Here is a 20,324-nt window from a genome sequence, read left to right as displayed (position 1 = left end):
GCTCATCTGAAAGGGGCCTAACTCTGAGAAATTACTTAACTGGTTCTTTCTGATTATTTTCCTTCAGGTTTTCAAAAATGTATTATTATCTTGCTATTCTGTGCAGATTATCGGACACTGGACTTCACTGTATAAATAAAATGTGTTTATATTGTGTCCATCCGGCGCTTTTCTAACGTTTTACTGAAATGAACATTCCAAAAAGTAAAAAATAGAAATCACTTACTTGCTTGAAATTTGTTCAGAATCAACCAAAAAGGTCACGCTGACCTTCTTTCCGCTATCTCCCGGCACTATAATCTAACACAAATGTCCTGTGTACAGCTCTTCTCTATCATAAATGCATTCTGTAGTCCTGTTCGCAAGTATCAAGTCACCTGCTGACAACCGCGGCGCAGCTCCGTAATAACTCCATGCACTCACAAGACTTGTCGTATTAAACACTTTAATTAAAAGGTTTTCTTTTACATTACGCTTAAAACAATTACTAAATACAAAATAAGTTGAAGAGTACACATAATAGGTGATGTACACAGCTCGATCCAAGTGTCTTTCATGCATACAAAAAAGTCTTGGCAGCCGAACAATTGATCCTTAATTAACCGGTTTGATTTTGGTGCCTGGAAGACTACGACAGGATCAACTTTGGCAGTGCTCAATTTACAGGGCACGTTCTGAGCCGTCTCCAGTTGGTCCTTCTATAATTAAGGTCACTTCTTTGGTCACATGGACTACTATACATATAATAGTATATCACGGATGAGGCTTGTTCGTGGGATTCAGGACCCCTCCTCTTCTTGTGCGTCAAACTGTTCGTCATACGACTGAGATGAAAGGAAGGACTCCCATGTGGCAAGGCACTGCAGGAAAGATGACAGATGTACCCATGAAAACTGAATGTATGCACCGAGAGGAATTGAAATGATCTGCTAAACACATAAAAGCAAAAAAAAAAAAAAAAAAAAAAGCTGTGGAATAAAAGGTGATCCTTAAATGGGAATGCGCCATCAGAAAATGACCTTATTTAAATAAAGTTTTTGTATTAAACAATTAAACATACTTTTAAATAAATAATCTCTGGGGTCCCCATAAGCAGCTTTGGGGTACGAGACGCAAGTCAAGGGTGTCCTTTACTCCACTCTGGTCGGTATATTTTGTCTTTCATAATCTGAATTGCACGCTGTTGTTTCTGGCCCCAAGGTTAGTCCAGAGACCTTAGATTTGGTAAGTTCTATAATATTCTGTAGTACCTTATATGTGGTTTTAAGTGTTTTTTTTTACCTATTTATCTAATAAAGAGAGCCAGGATTCTGTTTATCAATTGGTGGCCTAGTGAATTATTTGTGGATTTTCTGTTAACCCCTTAGTGACCAGCCCTAATGACCAGGCGATTTTTTATTTTATCATCATCACTTTCCCAGAGCCATACGAGGGCTTCTTTTTTCGCAGTTTTAATGGTGCCTTTTTGGGGTACACATAAGTTACTTATTAACTCTTTCTGGAAGGGAGATGGGAAATAACAGCAATACTGTCAGATTTTACATTATACATTTTCAGCTGGTAATTTTTTGGCATAAATAACACAATAAGCTTATTCTCAGAGTCAGTATGATACCAAATACATATAGTTGTTGTTTTTTTCACATTTTACTACTTTAGCACAATACCCCCCCCCCCCCTTTGATTTTTAAAGAACATGTTTTTGTATCGCCGCATCCCAAGACCTATAACTTTTATTTTAGATTTTTACACATTTTTTGCTTTTTATTGTTTTTTGGGTGGCAGATAAGCAAAAAGCAGCAATTCTGGCCATTTTTATTTATTTATTTATTTATTTTTGCGGCGAACACCGTACAGCATGGGTGTCAAACATGCGGCCCGCAATGAATATCTTTGCGGCCCAGCAAGTATTTCTGAACATGAGCGCGCTGCTATCGGCGCGCTCATGTTCTCTCAGCAGCACGGGGAGAAGGAAGCTGTCCTCCCTCCCCCTGTGCTGCTGCCACCAATGAGAAGAGAGGGGGGGGGGGGGGGGGAAGGGGCGGGCGCTACCATAAGGCAGACCAAGCGGCCGCCTTCGGGCGCACCCTGGGGGAGGGCGGAAAAATGTGACATGGAGGGGGAGAAATGTGACATGGGGGTCTGATGGCTGACATTGGGGGCTCATGGCTGGGGGATGATGTCTGACATGGGGTTCTGATCTGAGGTCTGATTAACATTGGGGGTCTGATTGGGGCTGTGAGCTGAGGTCTGATTAACATTGGGGGTCTGATTGCTGGTCTGACCTGAGGTGTAATGGAAAATATTTTTTTCTTATTATCCTCCTCTAAAACCTAGGTGTGTCTTAGAGGGTGAAAAATATGGTCCTTAAACCAGCCATTGTCTGAAGCAGAGAGAAGATACCAGGACCACACAGAGGAGAAGCGTGGGGGAAGAGGGGCGCCAAAATGTAGCTTCGCTTGTGTTGGCAAAAATCCTTGCACCGGCCCTGGGCGCACTGCGCCACCAATGAGAATAGAGGGGGGGAGGAGGGGCCCGCGCACTGCGCCACCAATGAGAATAGGGGGGGGGGGGGGGGGCGCACTGCGCCACCAATGATTGGACTATTTCCACAAAGAGCGGCGCCCAGCACTCACCATTAGTCCTGGGCGCCGCTCCGTTCGCCCGCAGTGCCCCATTACTGTCTCCTCTCCTGCTCCACATGCTGCTTACTATCGGAGCGATGGGAGGAGACATCAGCTTCACTAGTGGGCGTTCCTTCTCCCTGCGCTGCGATTGGACAGCGCTACAGCCAGGAAGAAGGAACGCCCACTAGTGAAGCTGATGTCTCCTCCCATCGCTCCGATAGTAATCAGCAGCATGTGGAGCAATAGAGGAGACAGTAATGGAGCACTGCAGTCGAACGAGCGGCGCCCAGGACTAATGGTGAGTGCTGAGACATCGCTGGGCGCCGCTCTGTGTGGCCTGATAGTGAAAGAAGTTTAACACAATACAGGAGGCGGGTGCCGGCAGCAGAATCGCATTGCCGGCACCCTGCCCCTGACAGGGAGCTGCGATCAGAGGCAGTTAACCCCTTAGGTGCCGCACCTGAGGGGTTAACTGCTGATCTGCCAGTACCCGCCTCCTGTATAAAGGGGTAATTTATCATTGGTGGTGCAGTGTGCCCCCCCCCTCAACCCCCCCATCCCATTAAAATCATTGGTGGCACAGTGCGCCAGCCCCTCTCAACCCCCCCAGTATTGAAATCATTGGTGGCAGTGGCCACAGGGACCTCTCCCCTCCCCCTCATTGGTGGTGCAGTGGCAGCTTCTGATCGGAGCCCCAGCTGTGTAAGCCTGGGGCTCCGATCAGTTACCATGGCAGCCAGGACGCTACAGAAGCCCTGGTTGCCATGGTAACATCCCTGATGCTGTGTGCACAAGGCACAGAGCAGCAGGGACAGTGTGAAGTCCTATTCACCCTGATTGAGCTGAATAGGACAAGGGATGAAAGATCCCAGGTTCTCGCCCCTAAGGCTACTTTCACACTTGCGTTCAGAGCGGATCCGTCTGAGACGGATCCGCTCATATAATGCAGACGGTGGATCCGTTCAGAACGGATCCGTCTGCATTATATTGTAAAAAAAATTCTAACTGTGAAAGTAGCCAGAACGGATCCGTCCAGACTTTTACATTTAAAGTCAATGGGGGACGGATCCGTTTGAAGATTGAGCCATATTGTGTCATCTTCAAACGGATCCGTCCCCATTGACTTCCATTGTAAGTCTGGACGGATCCGCACGCCTCCGCACGGCCAGGCGTTTTTTTTTTATGCGGCACACAAACTTAAATTTTGTTTTTTTGGCCCATGTTAGCCTTTGAGTTTGACATGCTTGCCGTACAGGATGAATTACATGATAATTGTATAGTGCAGGTCTTTACAGATGCAGTGATACCAAATAGGTGGAGATTCTATTTATGCACTTTTTTCCCACTGAAAAGCCTTTTTTCAAATTTTTACATAGAAATAATTTTAAAAATTCCAACTATTTAAGTCACACAAAGGGACAATAATAGGCGATCTTTTGATAGTTTCTAAAATATATTGCACTATTCTTCGCCTGCGGCATGTAAGTGGTTAAATGGCTCAGGTGGGTGTTTCTGCTGGTCCAGGACATTAGAGCAGGAGGGCGGCTCACACGTTACAGCCATGCCCCCCGCTCTTCATGCAGTGCTTAGACTGGGCAACCATAACAAGGCAGTGGCTTTACCTACAGCCCCTTAGTGGCCGCTGTAAAAAGGCGTATTGCTGGTCACTGAGGTGTCAATAAGATGCAAGCCTAGGTTTTTACGTTATAGGCCATATTACTTGAGTATATATAGATGTACAATACACTAAAAATACAATTGAAAACAAACATAAAAATCACATTTTGTTTCCCACAAATCCTCCAAATGAGTAAAAGTAACAAATCATGAATCTAATTGTATTCCCTGGCAATCTATGATCTCCAGAAGCATGGATCCGCTATACATCTTATGTACATTCTCAGCACTATGACAGACAATCGCTGACCATGGCAGAAACATGCTGTACACACATTATTTCTCAATCAACTTATCTATACATTCCACTTAGAATTCCACTTGGGACTAGGGTAAAAATAAATACAGAGTACATATACATAGCAAGGATATAGAAGAAAATAGGCTTTTCTCACTTATGTGCAATATACAGGTCCTTTTCAAAAAATTAGCATATTGTGATAAAGTTCATTATTTTCTGTAATGCACTGATAAACATTAGACTTTCATATATTTTAGATTCATTACACACCAACTGAAGTAGTTCAAGCCTTTTATTGTTTTAATATTGATAATTTTGGCATACAGCTCATGAAAACCCAAATTTCCTATCTCAAAATATTAGCATATTTCATCCGACCAATAAAAGAAAAGTGTTTTTAATACAAAAAAAGTCAACCTTCAAATAATTATGTTCAGTTCTGCACTCAATACTTGGTCGGGAATCCTTTTGCAGAAATGACTGCTTCAATGCGGCGTGGCATGGAGGCAATCAGCCTGTGGCACTGCTGAGGTGTTATGGAGGCCCAGGATGCTTCGATAGCGGCCTTAAGCTCATCCAGAGTGTTGGGTCTTGCGTCTCTCAACTTTCTCTTCCCAATATCCCACAGATTCTCTATGGGGTTCAGGTCAGGAGAGTTGGCAGGCCAATTGAGCCCAGTAATACCATGGTCAGTAAACCATTTACCAGTGGTTTTGGCACTGTGAGCAGGTGCCAGGTCGTGCTGAAAAATGAAATCTTCATCTCCATAAAGCTTTTCAGCAGATGGAAGCATGAAGTGCTCCAAAATCTGATAGCTAGCTGCATTGACCCTGCCCTTGATAAAACACAGTGGACCAACACCAGCAGCTGACATGGCACCTCAGACCATCACTGACTGTGGGTACTTGACACTGGACTTCAGGCATTTTGGCATTTCCCTCTCCCCAGTCTTCCTCCAGACTCTGGCACCTTGATTTCCGAATGACATGCAACAGTCCAGTGCTGCTTCTCTGTAGCCCAGGTCAGGCGCTTCTGCCGCTGTTTCTGGTTCAAAAGTGGCTTGACCTGGGGAATGCGGCACCTGTAGCCCATTTCCTGCACACGCCTGTACACGGTGGCTCTGGATGTTTCTACTCCAGACTCAGTCCACTGCTTCCGCAGGTCCCCCAAGGTCTGGAATCGGTCCTTCTCCACAATCTTCCTCAGGGTCCGGTCACCTCTTCTCGTTGTGCAGCGTTTTCTGCCACACTTTTTCCTTCCCACAGACTTCCCACTGAGGTGCCTTGATACAGCACTCTGGGAACAGCCTATTCGTTCAGAAATTTCTTTCTGTGTCTTACCCTCTTGCTTGAGGGTGTCAATGATGGCCTTCTGGACAGCAGTCAGGTCGGCAGTCTTACCCATGATTGCGGTTTTGAGTAATGAACCAGGCTGGGAGTTTTTAAAAGCCTCAGGAATCTTTTGCAGGTGTTTAGAGTTAATTAGTTGATTCAGATGATTAGGTTTATAGCTCGTTTAGAGAACCTTTTCATGATATGCTAATTTTTTGAGATAGGAATTTTGGGTTTTCATGAGCTGTATGCCAAAATCATCAATATTAAAACAATAAAAGGCTTGAACTACTTCAGTTGGTGTGTAATGAATCTAAAATATATGAAAGTCTAATGTTTATCAGTACATTACAGAAAATAATAAACTTTATCACAATATGCTAATTTTTTGAAAAGGACCTGTACACATGATCTGGACAGCTGAAACCCACGTTTATCTAGAACCAAAACCTGTCCAATAGGGAAACTATTTAAAGGCTACGTATACCTTTGGGGGATTTTAATATTTTTTTTATGATCTCATTTTACTCATTTTGGTCTAAAAAAAATAATTATTCAATTGGTCTTTATTAAAACTATTCAACCATTCTGTGACAAAGTATTAACTGTTTGTCTAGCTGTGTGAATGCTACTTTTACTTTGTGCAGGGGTTATCTAATAAACCTCCTCTCTAAGGCCTCTTTCACACTTGCGTTGTCCGGATCCGGCGTGTACTCCATTTGCCGGAATTACACGCCGGATCCGGAAAACCGCAAGTGAACTGAAAGCATTTGAAGACGGATCCGTCTTCAAAATGCGTTCAGTGTTACTATGGCAGCCAGGACGCTATTAAAGTCCTGGTTGCCATAGTAGTAGTGGGGAGCAGTATACTTACCGTCCGTGCGGCTCCCGGGGCGCTCCAGAGTGACGGCAGAGCGCCCCATGCGCATGGATGACGTGCCATGCAATCACGTCATCCATGCGCGTGGGGCGCCCTGACGTCACTCTGGAGCGCCCCGGGAGCCGCACGGACGGTAAGTATGCTGCTCCCCCGCTCCCCACTACACTTTACCATGGCTGCCAGGACTTTAGCGTCCTGACAGCCATGGTAACCATTCAGAAAAAGCTAAACGTCGGATCCGGCAATGCGCCGAAACGACATTTAGCTTAAGGCCGGATCCGGATCAATGCCTTTCAATGGGCATTAATTCCGGATCCGGCCTTGCGGCAAGTCTTCAGGATTTTTGGCCGGAGCAAAAAGCGCAGCATGCTGCGGTATTTTCTCCGGCCAAAAAACGTTCCGGTCCTGAACTGAAGACATCCTGATGCATCCTGAACGGATTTCTCTCCATTCAGAATGCACGGAACTCTATGCCGGAAGAAAAGAACGCAAGTGTGAAAGAGCCCTTAATTACTTATTTAAGCCTCATTGTTATCAGTAAGAGAATAATTGAGTTCTAATGAGTGTTTATAAGGTCAGAAATCAGATCTGAGTTGCCCGACGGTAAACACTAAAATACAGAGCCTGCTAATAGAGAATCTCAAGGCTGTACAGAGAAAGGGGCTCAATTTTTTGGGATAAAGACCAACTGGAAAATAAATGGTTACAGTACATTCAGCTTTTGGGTCAGCTGCTATTAGGCTGCCTATGCCAATTGTGAAGAGAGCCTAAACCAGGCTTCTAACTTTACAGCAAACATATGGGGCTCATACTGTTAAGCAAATCTTGTCATAGATTTTAATTCCACTCAAGTTGAAATCCATAACCAGGATAGGATACACCATGCCTGCATTTTAAAGCAAACATTTAGACATGTAACGGGCAGCTGGTTATTACTTTGTAATTTACTATTGTATAAAATATTTTTTAGGAAACCAGTCATAGCATCTAGAGGCAGTGCAGGATCTACCCCTCTCTATGTTACAATTACATGGAGCGGAGGTAAAGTGTGGTTGATGGTATATGAAATTATACCATTTTATCTCCCACTTTTGGAGAGACAATTATCTATGTTGACAACTAAATATCAATATCTCAGATGCCTGTCATTTTGACAAAAGTTATTTTAAAAAATTGCTCCACTCAGATGTAATTATAAAAAACAGCACTTACTAAAACCTTCCACTGACTAACTGTAGATTGAGGAGACATTGAGAACAAAAAAGGATGAAGGAAAGGTTTTAAAGGCTATCCTTAATGGATTTTTTTTATTTTTATGATTGCATTTTACTCATTTTGGGCTCATGCATGTATCTACTAAGAAAGAGAACCATCTCACCAGTGCCACCTCCTGGAAATGGCTCCCTACGAGACAAAATCTGACTTTCCAACAAGCCTTGGGATTTGACTAGGGAATATATAATCCCTTGTCAAATACCCAAGGCTTGCTGGAAAGTTTAATTTTGACTCCTAGGGACTCACTTCCAAGAGGTGACGTTAGTGAGATGGTTCTCTTCCTTGGGAGATATCTATTTGCATACTCGTTTCCCATGGACGATTGCCAATAAGTCCCTATACCCTGGAGTACTTCCAGTAAGTCTCCATACAGGACTGATCTCTTAAGACCCCTTTCACATGAGCGAGTTTTCCGCAACTCATAGCACCCGCACTGAATCCTGACCCATTGATTTCAATGGGTCTGTGCACACTGCTTTCTGCTATATGAAAAATAAGACGGGATGTCCAGCTTCCAAAAAAAGACATTCTTTATTCCAAAAATGACACAGGATAAAAACAATCCAACACGGCAAGCAGGTCTACATGTTTCGGATGCTCTAATACTGATCCTTATCCATGGTTTCATGAATAAGGATCAGTATTAGAGCATCCGAAACACGTAGACCTGCTTGCCGTGTTGGATTATTTTTATCCTGTGTCATTTTTGGAATAAAGAATGTCTTTTTTTGGAAGCTGGACATCCCGTCTTATTTTTCATATAGCTTGCAACTGGTGCCCTTTCCAAGCACAGTCCGTGCTTCCGCAAGACTGACCAGGTGAGCGCCGCCTACGGAACTTTCATACCTTGTGCTTTCAACACTGCTTTCTCCGTTGTGTGAAAAACACAGCAGGTTCTATAGTCTGAATTTTTCACACAGCCCTGGCCCCATGAAAGTGAATGGGGCTTCAGTGAAAAACACATTGCATCCGGAAGAGAGTGCGGGTGCGATGCGTTTTTCACTGAAAGTTGCTAAGAGATGTTTGAAAACCTTCAGTTTTTTTTATCACGAGCGTGAAAAGCGCATCAAAACGCATTGCACCCGCGCAGAAAAAAACTGAACGCAATCGCAGACAAAACTGACTGAACTTGCTTGCAAAATGGTGTGAGTTTCCCGGACCTAATCCGTCACGCTTGTGTGAAAGAGGCCTAAAGGAGATTAGGCACCGTGCTTAAGCCTCATTTTTTGCTAAAAATAATTTGTAATAATTGTTTCTTGTTAAAAAATTTCAGCGGTTAGTGTGATACATATAATTAGAAATCAGTCTATTTGCAGGCTGTCTCTACAGAGTTCTTTCCGCTGACGTCTCCTGTGAAGCCTTATTTCTGATCTCCCGACCTCAAACACTCATTATAGCTAAACTCTTTACACATTAATAAGAATATTTAAATGAATGTTTATGAGGTCAGGAGATGAGAGATAAGGCTTCACATGATCAGTCAGCTGACGTAACTGATCCTGCAAGGTAGCAAGTGACCTTATTTTGGGTCCACGTTTGATACGCATTATGTTTGGATTGCAAGCGGACCCATTCATTTCTACTGGACCACAAAAAATGCGTACAGCACGCAGCCTCCATCCGTGTGCTGTCCGCATCCATTCCACAAATTACAGAGCCTGTTCTATTTTTGTCCATTTTGCAGGACAGAGGAAAGTACGGGATGCACACGGCCACATGGTGTGTAAGATCCTCACCTGGCACTCCAGTGGAGCTGCGGGACAGGTTACACCTGTCTCCATTGATACACCAGCTCCGACCCCTTTGCGAACCGACGCAGGGATGTGTGCGCCGGAGGGGAAGACCGCATAGCTTTCGGGGACAGCTTGGCTGGGCTAGAGGCAGTACGCTGCGGCAGAGCTCGTCTCTGGTGCCTATTGCGGATTCCATTCCGGTGTCCATGTCGCCGCGCTCGCGCACTCACAGAGCCTGTCGTGCATCCAGATTTAAGTTTGAAAACGGGTTCGCAAGGGGATATGCGGCCGCGCTTCGCCGACCAGTAAAGGGAATTGCATCTGGCCGCAAGTTCAAAGCAGTTTAGGGGGCCGGCATTGGACTAATTGACTTATGACCGACCAAAGCCTTGTACACAGGTGTAGGGCAGGATCATGACCTACACCTATAGGCCTCCCAGGTCGGTCAGTGCCCACTGTCATCCTTCCTTATCCAGGTGCAGGTCAGTACTGCTGGCTACTGACTGAAGTTTGCTGGGACTCTGTCCGTTCCAGTGGGACCCAGGACCCGGGACTTTCCGTGACGCATCCGTTTACCTGGAAAGTTGCACAGAGACTTGTGCACGGATCGGGACTACTCCTGGCTTTCCTTTGTTTGTTTGCCTGATGTTTGTCCAGTGAAGTTTACCTGGACTTTGTTTATTTTGTTAATAAACCTCTTTGACTTCATCCTCACTGGTCTATTTCATTGGTGCCTTGAATTACATGGTGTCAGTGTTTTATCCATATTTTGTTACCACAAAACGGCAAATGCTAGATCAGTACAGCCTGCAATTTAAATGTCTGTTCCCTGACAACAAGCAGAGATCTTGAAAATGAAGTTACTTTCAGAACTCTGTAGGACTTTTCATTACACAAAAACAAAGGTTATGTGCACACAACGAGAAAACCCTTCTAACGAACTGCACTGTGTACCGTACGACGTAGTCCTACAGTACTTGACATTGGAATCATTGTGTGTCAGAAGTGCCACCCAGCTCATTCTGAGAATATTACTACTTTATGAAAACATCCACTTATTATGCAGCTACATAAACTCTAACTGCAAAGTGAAAATCAGCATTCATTCAAATAAATCGCTAAAACACACAAAAATGACAAAAATATATATAATTATTATTGGCAGCACGTATCAGAAGAATGCGAATGGCTCCTTATGAGGCATCAAACTCAACCAGGATCTTCACTGATTGTAACAACTGCACCATATAACTACACTCAGTATCTCTCTACCTTAAAATGTGCAGGAAGATTGCTCCATTTCAAATAACTGTAATCATCTCAGGACCCAATGGATTTTGTCATCTTTAAAAAGGTTCTTTATCTGTTTCTTAGTGATGATCTATCCTTTGGATAAGTCATCAGTATCTAATCGGTGGAGGTCCGACACCCAGGACCCCGGCCAATCAGCTGTTTGAGAAGGCACCGGCACTCCTATGAGCTCTGCGGCATTCTTGCACCTTGCTTGATATAGCAGCTCTGCCTCATTCACTTCAATGGGGCTAAGCTGTGCCTAGGCCGTGTGATATAGTTGTGACGTCACTGACCTGCGAGAAGGTCGTGGTGCTACTGCAAGTGCCGCTGCCTACTTAAACAGCTGATCGGCAGGGGTCCAAGGTGTCGAACCACCCCCCGATCAAAATATAAATATAAATATATACATAACAAAAAAGTGTGAAACAACTGAAAATATGTCATATTCTAGGTTCTTCAAAGTAGTCACCTTTTGCTTTGATTACCGCTTTGCACACTCTTGGCATTCTCTTGATGAGCTTCAAGAGGTAGTCACCTGAAATGGTTTTCACTTCACAGGTGTGCCCTGTCAGGTTTAATAAGTGGGATTTCTTGCCTTATAAATGGGGTTGGGACCATCAGTTGCGTTGTGGAGAAGTCAGGTCGATACACAGCTGATAGAATTTGTATTATGGCAAGAAAAAAAGAAGCTAAGAAAAACGAGTGGCCATCATTACTTTAAGAAATGAAGGTCAGTCAGTCCGAAAAATTGGGAAAACTTTGAAAGTGTCCCCAAGTGCAGTCACAAAAACCATCAAGAGCTAAGAAAAGCAAAGAAACTGGCTCACATGCGGACCGCCCCAGGAAAGGAAGACCAAGAGTCACCTCTGCTGCGGAGGATAAGTTCATCCGAGTCACCAGCCTCAGAAATCGCAGGTTAACAGCAGCTCAGATTAGAGACCAGGTCAATGCCACACAGGGTTCTAGCAGCAGACACATCTCTAGAACAACTGTTAAGCGGAGACTGTGTGAATCAGGCCTTCATGGTAGAATATCTGCTAGGAAACCACTGCTAAGGACAGGCAACAAGCAGAAGAGGCTTGTTTGGGCTAAAGAACACAAGGAATGGACATTAGACCAGTGGAAATCTGTGCTTTGGTCTGATGAGTCCAAATTTGAGATCTTTGGTTCCAACCACCGTGTCTTTGTGCAACGCAGAAAAGGTGAACGGATGGACTCTACATGCCTGGTTCCCACCGTGAAGCATGGAGGAGGAGGTGTGATGGTGTGGGGGTGCTTTGCTGGTGACACTGTTGGGGATTTATTCAAAATTGAAGGCATACTGAACCAGCGTGGCTACCACAGCATCTTGCAGCGGCATGCTATTCCATCCGGTTTGCGTTTAGTTGGACCATCATTTATTTTTCAACAGGACAATGATCCCAAACACACCTCCAGGCTGTGTAAGGGCTATTTGACTATGAAGGAGAGTGATGGGGTGCTGCGCCAGATGACCTGGCCTCCACAGTCACCGGACCTGAACCCAATCGAGATGGTTTGGGGTGAGCTGGACCACAGAGTGAAGGCAAAAGGGCCAACAAGTGCTAAGCATCTCTGGGAACTCCTTCAAGACTGTTGGAAGACCATTTCAGGTGACTACCTCTTGAAGCTCATCAAGAGAATGTCAAGAGTGTGTAAAGCAGTAATCAAAGCAAAAGGTGGCTACTTTGAAGAACCTAGAATATGACATATTTTCAGTTGTTTCACACTTTTTTGTTATGTATATAATTCCACATGTGTTAATTCATAGTTTTGATGCCTTTAGTGTGAATCTACAATTTTCATAGTCATGAAAATAAAGAAAACTCTTTGAATGAGAAGGTGTGTCCAAACTTTTGGTCTGTACTATCTATATATATATGTGCAGGGCAAGGGCTTTTTAGTTTACAATTCTCACCGCTAGGCAGAGGCTTCCGTCTAGCCGTGTTCCCATTGACGTCACCAGCACTGATGGGTGGGCTTTAGCGCTAAACCCCACCCATTAGTGCTGGTGACGTCACCAGGCTCACTGCAAGGTGGGAGCCTCTGCCTACCTTACCCATGGAAAGCTTGGTACATCACCAGATCCTCCAGAGAAAGCAATTCAGCGCGGGGCAAGGGAGAGCATCGGAGCATGAAATGTCAGAGGGGCTGAGTGGGGGAAGAAGGAAATATGTCCGGGTTCAGTTCTGAATGTGGGCAACCCCTTTAAGGCTATGCCATATCACAATCTTCTCATATCAGATAAGAATGAAAAAACAGGCTGGTGCCAGTAGGATGGCTTCTCACCAGCTCTGGTGACTTCTTTACTATAGGTACAATGCTATTGATGGGGTGTAGAAACATGGACCACGGCTGCAGATTTTCCTGAAGAACAGTAAGTACTATTGGGTTCCGTTAGCTAAGGTCAAGGATCATCAAGAGCGCTGCTGTGGTCTAGGGTAAAATGAAGGATCTGGCCTGGATGGTCAAGAAAATGTGCTGGGGAAGTCTTAAATAATCAGTGGTTTTATTGACCAAGGTGTTTGTAGAATTTTTATTTTTAAACTGTGCACCTGTAAGAACATATTCTCAGGAGAGCGGGAAAATCCTCTTTAAAAGGGGTTCTCTCACTTCCGCAAATGGGATTTATCATGTAGACAAAGTAAATACAAGGCACTTACTTGGTTTGATTTATTTTTCCATCACATTATACACTGTTCTTTTCCAGGAATTATGACCACCCTGCAATGCAGCAGCGATGGTCGTGCTTGCACACTAAGAAAACGCGCAAACCTCTCTGGTGACCGGGACTACGGGAGTGTGTCTAGGCTGGCGCTTTTCTCCTATAGTGTGTATGTAGGGCCACTGCTGCTGGATTGCAGGGTGGTCGTAACCCCTGGAAACGAGCAGTGTATAATGTGATAGAAAAATTTATCCAGCCAGCAAAGGAGGCAATATGAGGAATCACAATACATTAGTGCGTGGCTTGTATTCACCTTCTCTACGTAATAGAGGACCTGTAACATCTGACATGTTTATTTTAGTGACTATTTGCTTTCCTCATGTAATAAAAATTCTGGAGCATCTATTCTTATGACTTTTTGTTGTACCATTCCTTTATTATTCCTGTTGGAAACAGACATGTCAGGACAGGTGACAGCTCCTCTAACGGACAGGTGACAGCTCCTCTAACATAGTAACATAGTACATAAGGCCGAAAAAAGACATTTGTCCATCCAGTTCGGCCTGTTATCCCGCAAGTTGATCCAGAGGAAGACTCCTCTCTAGTAGCTATAGCCTGTAATATTATTACACTCCAGAAATACGTCCAGGGCCCTCTTGAATTCCTTTATTGTACTCACCATCACCACCTCCTCAGGCAGAGAGTTCCATAGTCTCACTGCTCTTACCGTAAAGAATCCTTTTCTATGTTTGTGCACAAACCTTCTTTCCTCCAGACGCAGAGGATGTCCCCTCGTCACAGTCACAGTCCTGGGGATAAATAGCTGATGGGAGAGATCTCTGTACTGACCCCTGATATATTTATACATATTAATTAGATCTCCCCTCAGTCGTCTTTTTTCTAAAGTGAATAACCCTAATTTTGATAATCTTTCAGGGTACTGTAGTTGCCCCATTCCAGTTATTACTTTAGTTGCCCTCCTCTGGACCTTCTCCAGCTCTGCTATGTCTGCCTTGTTTACAGGAGACCAGAACTGTACACAGTACTCCATGTGTGGTCTGACTAGCGATTTGTAAAGTGGTAGGACTATGTTCTTATCACGGGAATCTATGCCCCTTCTGATGCAACCCATTATCTTGTTGGCCTTGGCAGCAGCTGCCTGACACTGGTTTTTGCAGCTTAGTTTGCTGTTTATTAAAATTCCTAGATCCTTTTCCATGTCAGTGTTACCGAGTGTTTTACCATTTAGTATGTACGGTTGACTTGCATTTTTCCTTCCCATGTGCATAACTTTACATTTATCAGTGTTAAACCCCATCTGCCACTTATCTGCCCAAGCCTCCAGTCTATCCAGATCCCTCTGTAGTAGTATACTGTCCTCAGTGTAAATTACTTTACACAGTTTAGTGTCATCTGCGAAAATTGATATTTTACTATGCAAGCCTTCTACAAGATCATTAATAAATATATTGAAGAGGATAGGGCCTAGTACTGACCCCTGAGGTACCCCACTAGTGACAGTGACCCAATCTGAGTGTGTACCGTTAATAACCACCCTCTGTTTTCTATCACTGAGCCAGTTACTTACCCACATACAGATGTTTTCTCCCAGTCCGAGCATTCTCATTTTATATACTAACCTTTTATGTGGTACAGTGTCAAATGCTTTGGAGAAGTCCAGATACACGACATCCATTGATTCGCCGCAGTCAAGTCTAGAACTTACCTCCTCCTCTAACGCCTGTCTGTCACACCCATTTTTCAGTTTTTTCATCCCTGCCTTCCAAAAAGACCCCATATAAGGGCTTTTTTTTTTTTTTTGCAAGACATGCTGTATATTTTATGTATCTGATAAAATACTGAGAAACAAAAATAAAATATATAATAATAGAGATATATAATAATAGAGATCTCTCTCTCTCTCTATATATATATATATATATATATATATATATATATATATATCTATCTATCTATCTCTCTCTCTCTCTCTATCTCTGATGGAATATAAAAAAAGAGCAAAAAAAAAAACGCAATTGCACCTTTGCCGTTTGGTTTGACATTCACCATATTCTGAAACCTATAGCTTTTTTTTTCCAAATCGATGGGGCAGGTTGGGCCTTTTTTCCAGGGGGAACCTTCTAATCACTCTTTTTTTTTATTGTGGGGAGAGGTGGGGAATTGTTGTGAGGTGCTCACGGCATTATGTATTTTAGTTTTTAAGTGCACGATGCCATATAAATAACGCAATAATTTTATCCTGATTTTATTTATTGTTTAGTAATTATTTAATTAATAAATGGACCATTTTTAAAAATTGGATTTAACATCTACAATAAATGTTCCAACAGAAAGGATCAGAGAGATCTCCAATCCCGACCACTGCAGATGGGTGTCAGTTATATAACACAGTTGAAACACGCAGTGTATGGTCAGCTCAGCCCTGAGCCTGCTGCTCCACCACCCCCCCCCCACTGCATCATGATGTACATGTATACCAAATGTCGGGAAAAAGGTTAAAGGGGGTTTCCACGATTACTATGCTTTTTAATGGCTATGCTCATGTAGTTGCTTCCCTCATACATCTTCACCATACTTTCTATTTTTCCTATTAGGACTCTATTGACCTATAAACAAATCCCTCAGGTTTGTTGCCATCCTGAATATAGCATTTCTTCCTGTTGCTGTATCTAACTGAACCCATGATGCACTCCTCCTTTCCCTGCCACACCTTTAGTACGCCAACGCCCAGCTAGTTGATAGCTGCTCCCACCCAGCTAGTCACATAGACACTGCCCTATCACTGCCCCTAACAATTCCCAGCTAGTTTACAGTTCCTCCCACCCAGCTAGTGACATAGCACTATCACTGCCCCACCCATGGACATGACATCACAGGAAATAAGAAAGGGCTGCATGGACATAGTGTGACCACAGCCCAGAATAGGAGATAGGAGCAATAAAAAAAAAAAAAAGTACAAGAAATATATTACAGAATTACAGCGACCTTCATAAAGGATCATTTTTAAAGGATGTTGATGCAAACTGGAAAACCCCTTTAAAAAGGAAGCGGCAGCTTTTTGGGTAAACACTTCCTACTGACAAGGAGAACATAGAAACATCCAGTGAACGATTTATTCACAGATTTTCAGGTGGAATAATAGAGAAATGGTATAATAGAGGTACACCCACACAGGAAGTAAACGGTGCCAATTTATCGCCAGGGATTTTTGTGAGGCAGATCCAGCAACGTGGAGAAGATTTTAATCTCCCTCATCCATACGTAACCACTGGCCTGTGGTACAGATTTAGAATCCACAGTATGCCAATTTATGCGGCGGATTTCACCCTTAAGGCTCCATTCACACGTCCGTGGTGTGTTGCGGACCCATTTGCGGACGTGTGAATGGACCTTTACAATGCATATAAAAAATAAATGCAAAACCAGGCCTCCACCTTGTATCTCATCGGACTTCTCAAAGCACAAATTCTACAGCCCATCCTAACAAAAATTGCATGCATCTTCCTAAACTAGATACCTTGATCTTCTATCTGGAATTAAGGGATGGCTGCCTGCCCAGAAAAAAAAATAAAAAAAATAAAAAAAATGTAACATTAGCAAAAAATCAAAGATATGAAATCGCGCACCTTTCAGACAGCCATATTACAAAGACAAATGACATCAGGCACATCCAGAAGATTAAATGCGAATTTAATACCATCTACAACGTGCTGAATCATTTTTCAATTGCCCACACCGAAAATAAGATGGCAACTGGACTGAGAAGACCTAAAGATTGGGGTATTTCATTATCTGCCTGTCACAATAGGGAACGTATCTATGGAGTCCCATTAAAATAAAATGCAAGCAGCGCAACTGTCTATATAATGTAGAATTGTGGAGCTTCCACGTGATAGTCTTATCTAAGTCAAAGCCTTGAAAATTGATTTTTGTCAAATACTAGGAAAAGCTTAAAGAATAGATACAGGAGGGTGAAGTCGTAGGCAGAGGCAGGCAGGGCAATAAGGAACGCAGACTGAAATATAACAAGTCAATCGGAACTCGTTTAAAAGGCCTTTGTGTAGGGCAATGTACAGGGGAAGGGGCAAGCAGCCTTTAGACAGTTTGCATATTCTTGGCATCACATCCTCTGCTCACATGAGGCAAAGTGATAACAACTAAGCGATTATTATTGCAGCTGCATAAAACATCCGATCAGCTAACAAATGCGCGTTTGTTGTTTGTCTGCTGATCTATGGGATGCTTAGACGAGCCGATGATCAGCCAAATAAATATGCTTCCTGCTCATTACCCTTGGTAAAATTATCTTGAGATTGGAGTATAGTGCCTCGGCTCCTTCTGTCTAGTGAGAAGCTTGGGTCAACTGGGATAGATTCATATGGACATGCTACTGCCATGTGCAGGAGCTTGTGCACCGAGTCCCCATGTATCGTTGTAGGACTCCTTCGGTCTAGTGAGAAGCTTGGGTCAACTGGGATAGATTCTTATGGACATGCTACTGCCATGTGCAGGACCTTGTGCACCGAGTCCCCATGTATTGTTGTAGGATGTTCTGTTGGATGCTATATTATGGAGATACTCTCCATTTTCTAGGGGTGACTCTCTCTCTCTCTGTGATATTGCATGTTATGGAGCATGGTGCAATTTTATTCAGGTGCCAATTTTTGTTTTTTATGTGCATTGGTGTGAAATCTGAGGCATGCGAAGACCTCCACAGGTGACACATCAGGTTTACCATAAGGGTATTGTTTGTTCTCTAGCCCAATTAATTGGGGAATCCCTTTGAATAAAAGAATTACAGGATCGAAAGACTGCAGATATACCTAAGAGGTACCCGCTCCATAGGATGTATCATGCTGAAACATATTATCGTGGTTCTCCAATTCTGCTATAACCCGCATGAGAACTGCTGCAATCTTTTGTTACAAAGCGGATGAGAAGCTGCTGTGTCTGCTGAACAGATTTGGACTAGGGTTATTTCTAAGTGCTTTATGCTGGCAATACCTTAGGGTACTTTCACACTAGCATTTTTGTTTTCCGATATTGAGTTCTGTCACAGGAGCTCAATACCGGAAAAAACTGATCAGTTTTATCCTAATGCTTTCTGAATGAAGAGCATTCCGTTCAGGAAGCATCAGTTCAGTCCATCTGGTATTTCAATGCATTTGTCAGACGGATCCGCATCCCGATCCGTGTGACAAAAGCCATCAGTTTGCGTCCGGCGACAGAACTGCCTGCCGGAATCCTCTGCTGCAAGTGTTAGGGTACACTTAGTCTTTACCCTTTAACCCCTGTACAGGGATCTGGACTCCGCTGCAGGGAAACACCAGGCCGATACCTCCTCGAGTAGTTTCTGTTCAGTAAACTGCTGGCTTATGGCGGTCAAGACCCACCAGTGTGAAACACTGAGGGGTCAGGCAAAACCCTAGTCAGGGACAGGCAGAGTTTGTACAATCCAATAAATAGCCCGAAGTCAGGGCAGGCAGCTCAGGGGAAGTAGGGAGAACAAGCTGAGGTTGTGTCAGGAAGCGAATGGTTAAATCCAGCTGAAGAAAGTACAAAGGCAGGCTAACAAGATAACAGCACAATATTTGCAAGACACTAGACTACTAGAATCAATTGCTCAGGCAGCCACCCTAGAGGAAGGTGCCTTAAGTACCACACGGTGGCCATGAATTGGCTGGGAAAGACAAAGGTGTGCACATTGGGCCTTTAAAAGTCAGAAAGAGCTTTCTTGAGTGCAAAGAGGAGGGCAGGGAAGAAGTAGGCCACAGCCCGCACAATCTGAGAGGTGTTGCATTGCCCTGAAGGCAGAGGCCATCAGAGGCCAAGAAGGAAAGGCAAGATGCCACAGTGAGATGAAATCACTGAGAAAGAAGGCAGCAGGATGGGCGAGGAATGCGGTGGCTGCGACCAGTGGGAGATGTGGAACGGCACTGGGCACGGACCTCTGCCATAACACTTAATACACTTGCATTAAAAATTAAGAAAGTTTGGAACAAAACTGAGATTTGGCAGACCCTGGCTGCTGGTGACTCTTTGCAGAACATCCAGTATGGGCATGAGAGTGTAAATATACGTTGTGCAACCACAGCCCCTTTGAACTCAACTTTAAGGTTTACATTTTTAATGCACGTATATTACAAAGATTTGGTAAATCTCCACAGCTTTTATCTATCCTCCAGGCTCGCTCAAGCGCACCTGTCCTAAAGGTAATTAACTACCCTATATATTGGCATGTATGATAGATTATCTGAGAGCCTTCATAAAATATACCATGAATTATCTCCGACCGGCTACATTTTTAAATTACGAAACACAATTACATGCTAAACGGTAATAATGAAAAGGTTAATCTTAGGCTAAGCGTTCACTTTCCAGTTCTGCCAATCAACCACCATTCACTCTAATTGGCTAATTTAAGACTGTATGTTATTCCTAATTAGGTTCTGCCATTTCTAGGAGGTCTAAAAAAGGTTTTCTGGTGCAAGAACGAAAGTAAAGCACAGACGGGCAGAGCTCATAACGATGGGGATTTTCATTAAACATTCTGAGCGTAATAT

At 43.6% G+C, this 20,324-nt stretch overlaps 1 protein-coding gene across 1 annotated transcript in view; it reads right to left on the bottom strand.

Moving 5' to 3' along the window:
• Positions 1–428: 428 nt before the first annotated feature.
• SNX7 (sorting nexin 7) overlaps positions 429–20,324 on the bottom strand; it is a 106,009-nt gene continuing 86,113 nt past the window's right edge. Inside the window, exon 9 of the mRNA XM_044301486.1 lies at positions 429–860. Coding sequence (XP_044157421.1) covers positions 780–860 — 81 coding nt within the window. The 3' untranslated portion in view covers positions 429–779. The remainder of the gene's footprint in view (positions 861–20,324) is intronic.

This window comes from Bufo gargarizans, chromosome 7 (genome assembly GCF_014858855.1).
Source record: "Bufo gargarizans isolate SCDJY-AF-19 chromosome 7, ASM1485885v1, whole genome shotgun sequence".
NCBI lineage: Eukaryota > Metazoa > Chordata > Amphibia > Anura > Bufonidae > Bufo > Bufo gargarizans.
Note: the sequence above shows the minus strand (reverse complement) of the source record. Positions and strands in the feature narration are given on the sequence as shown.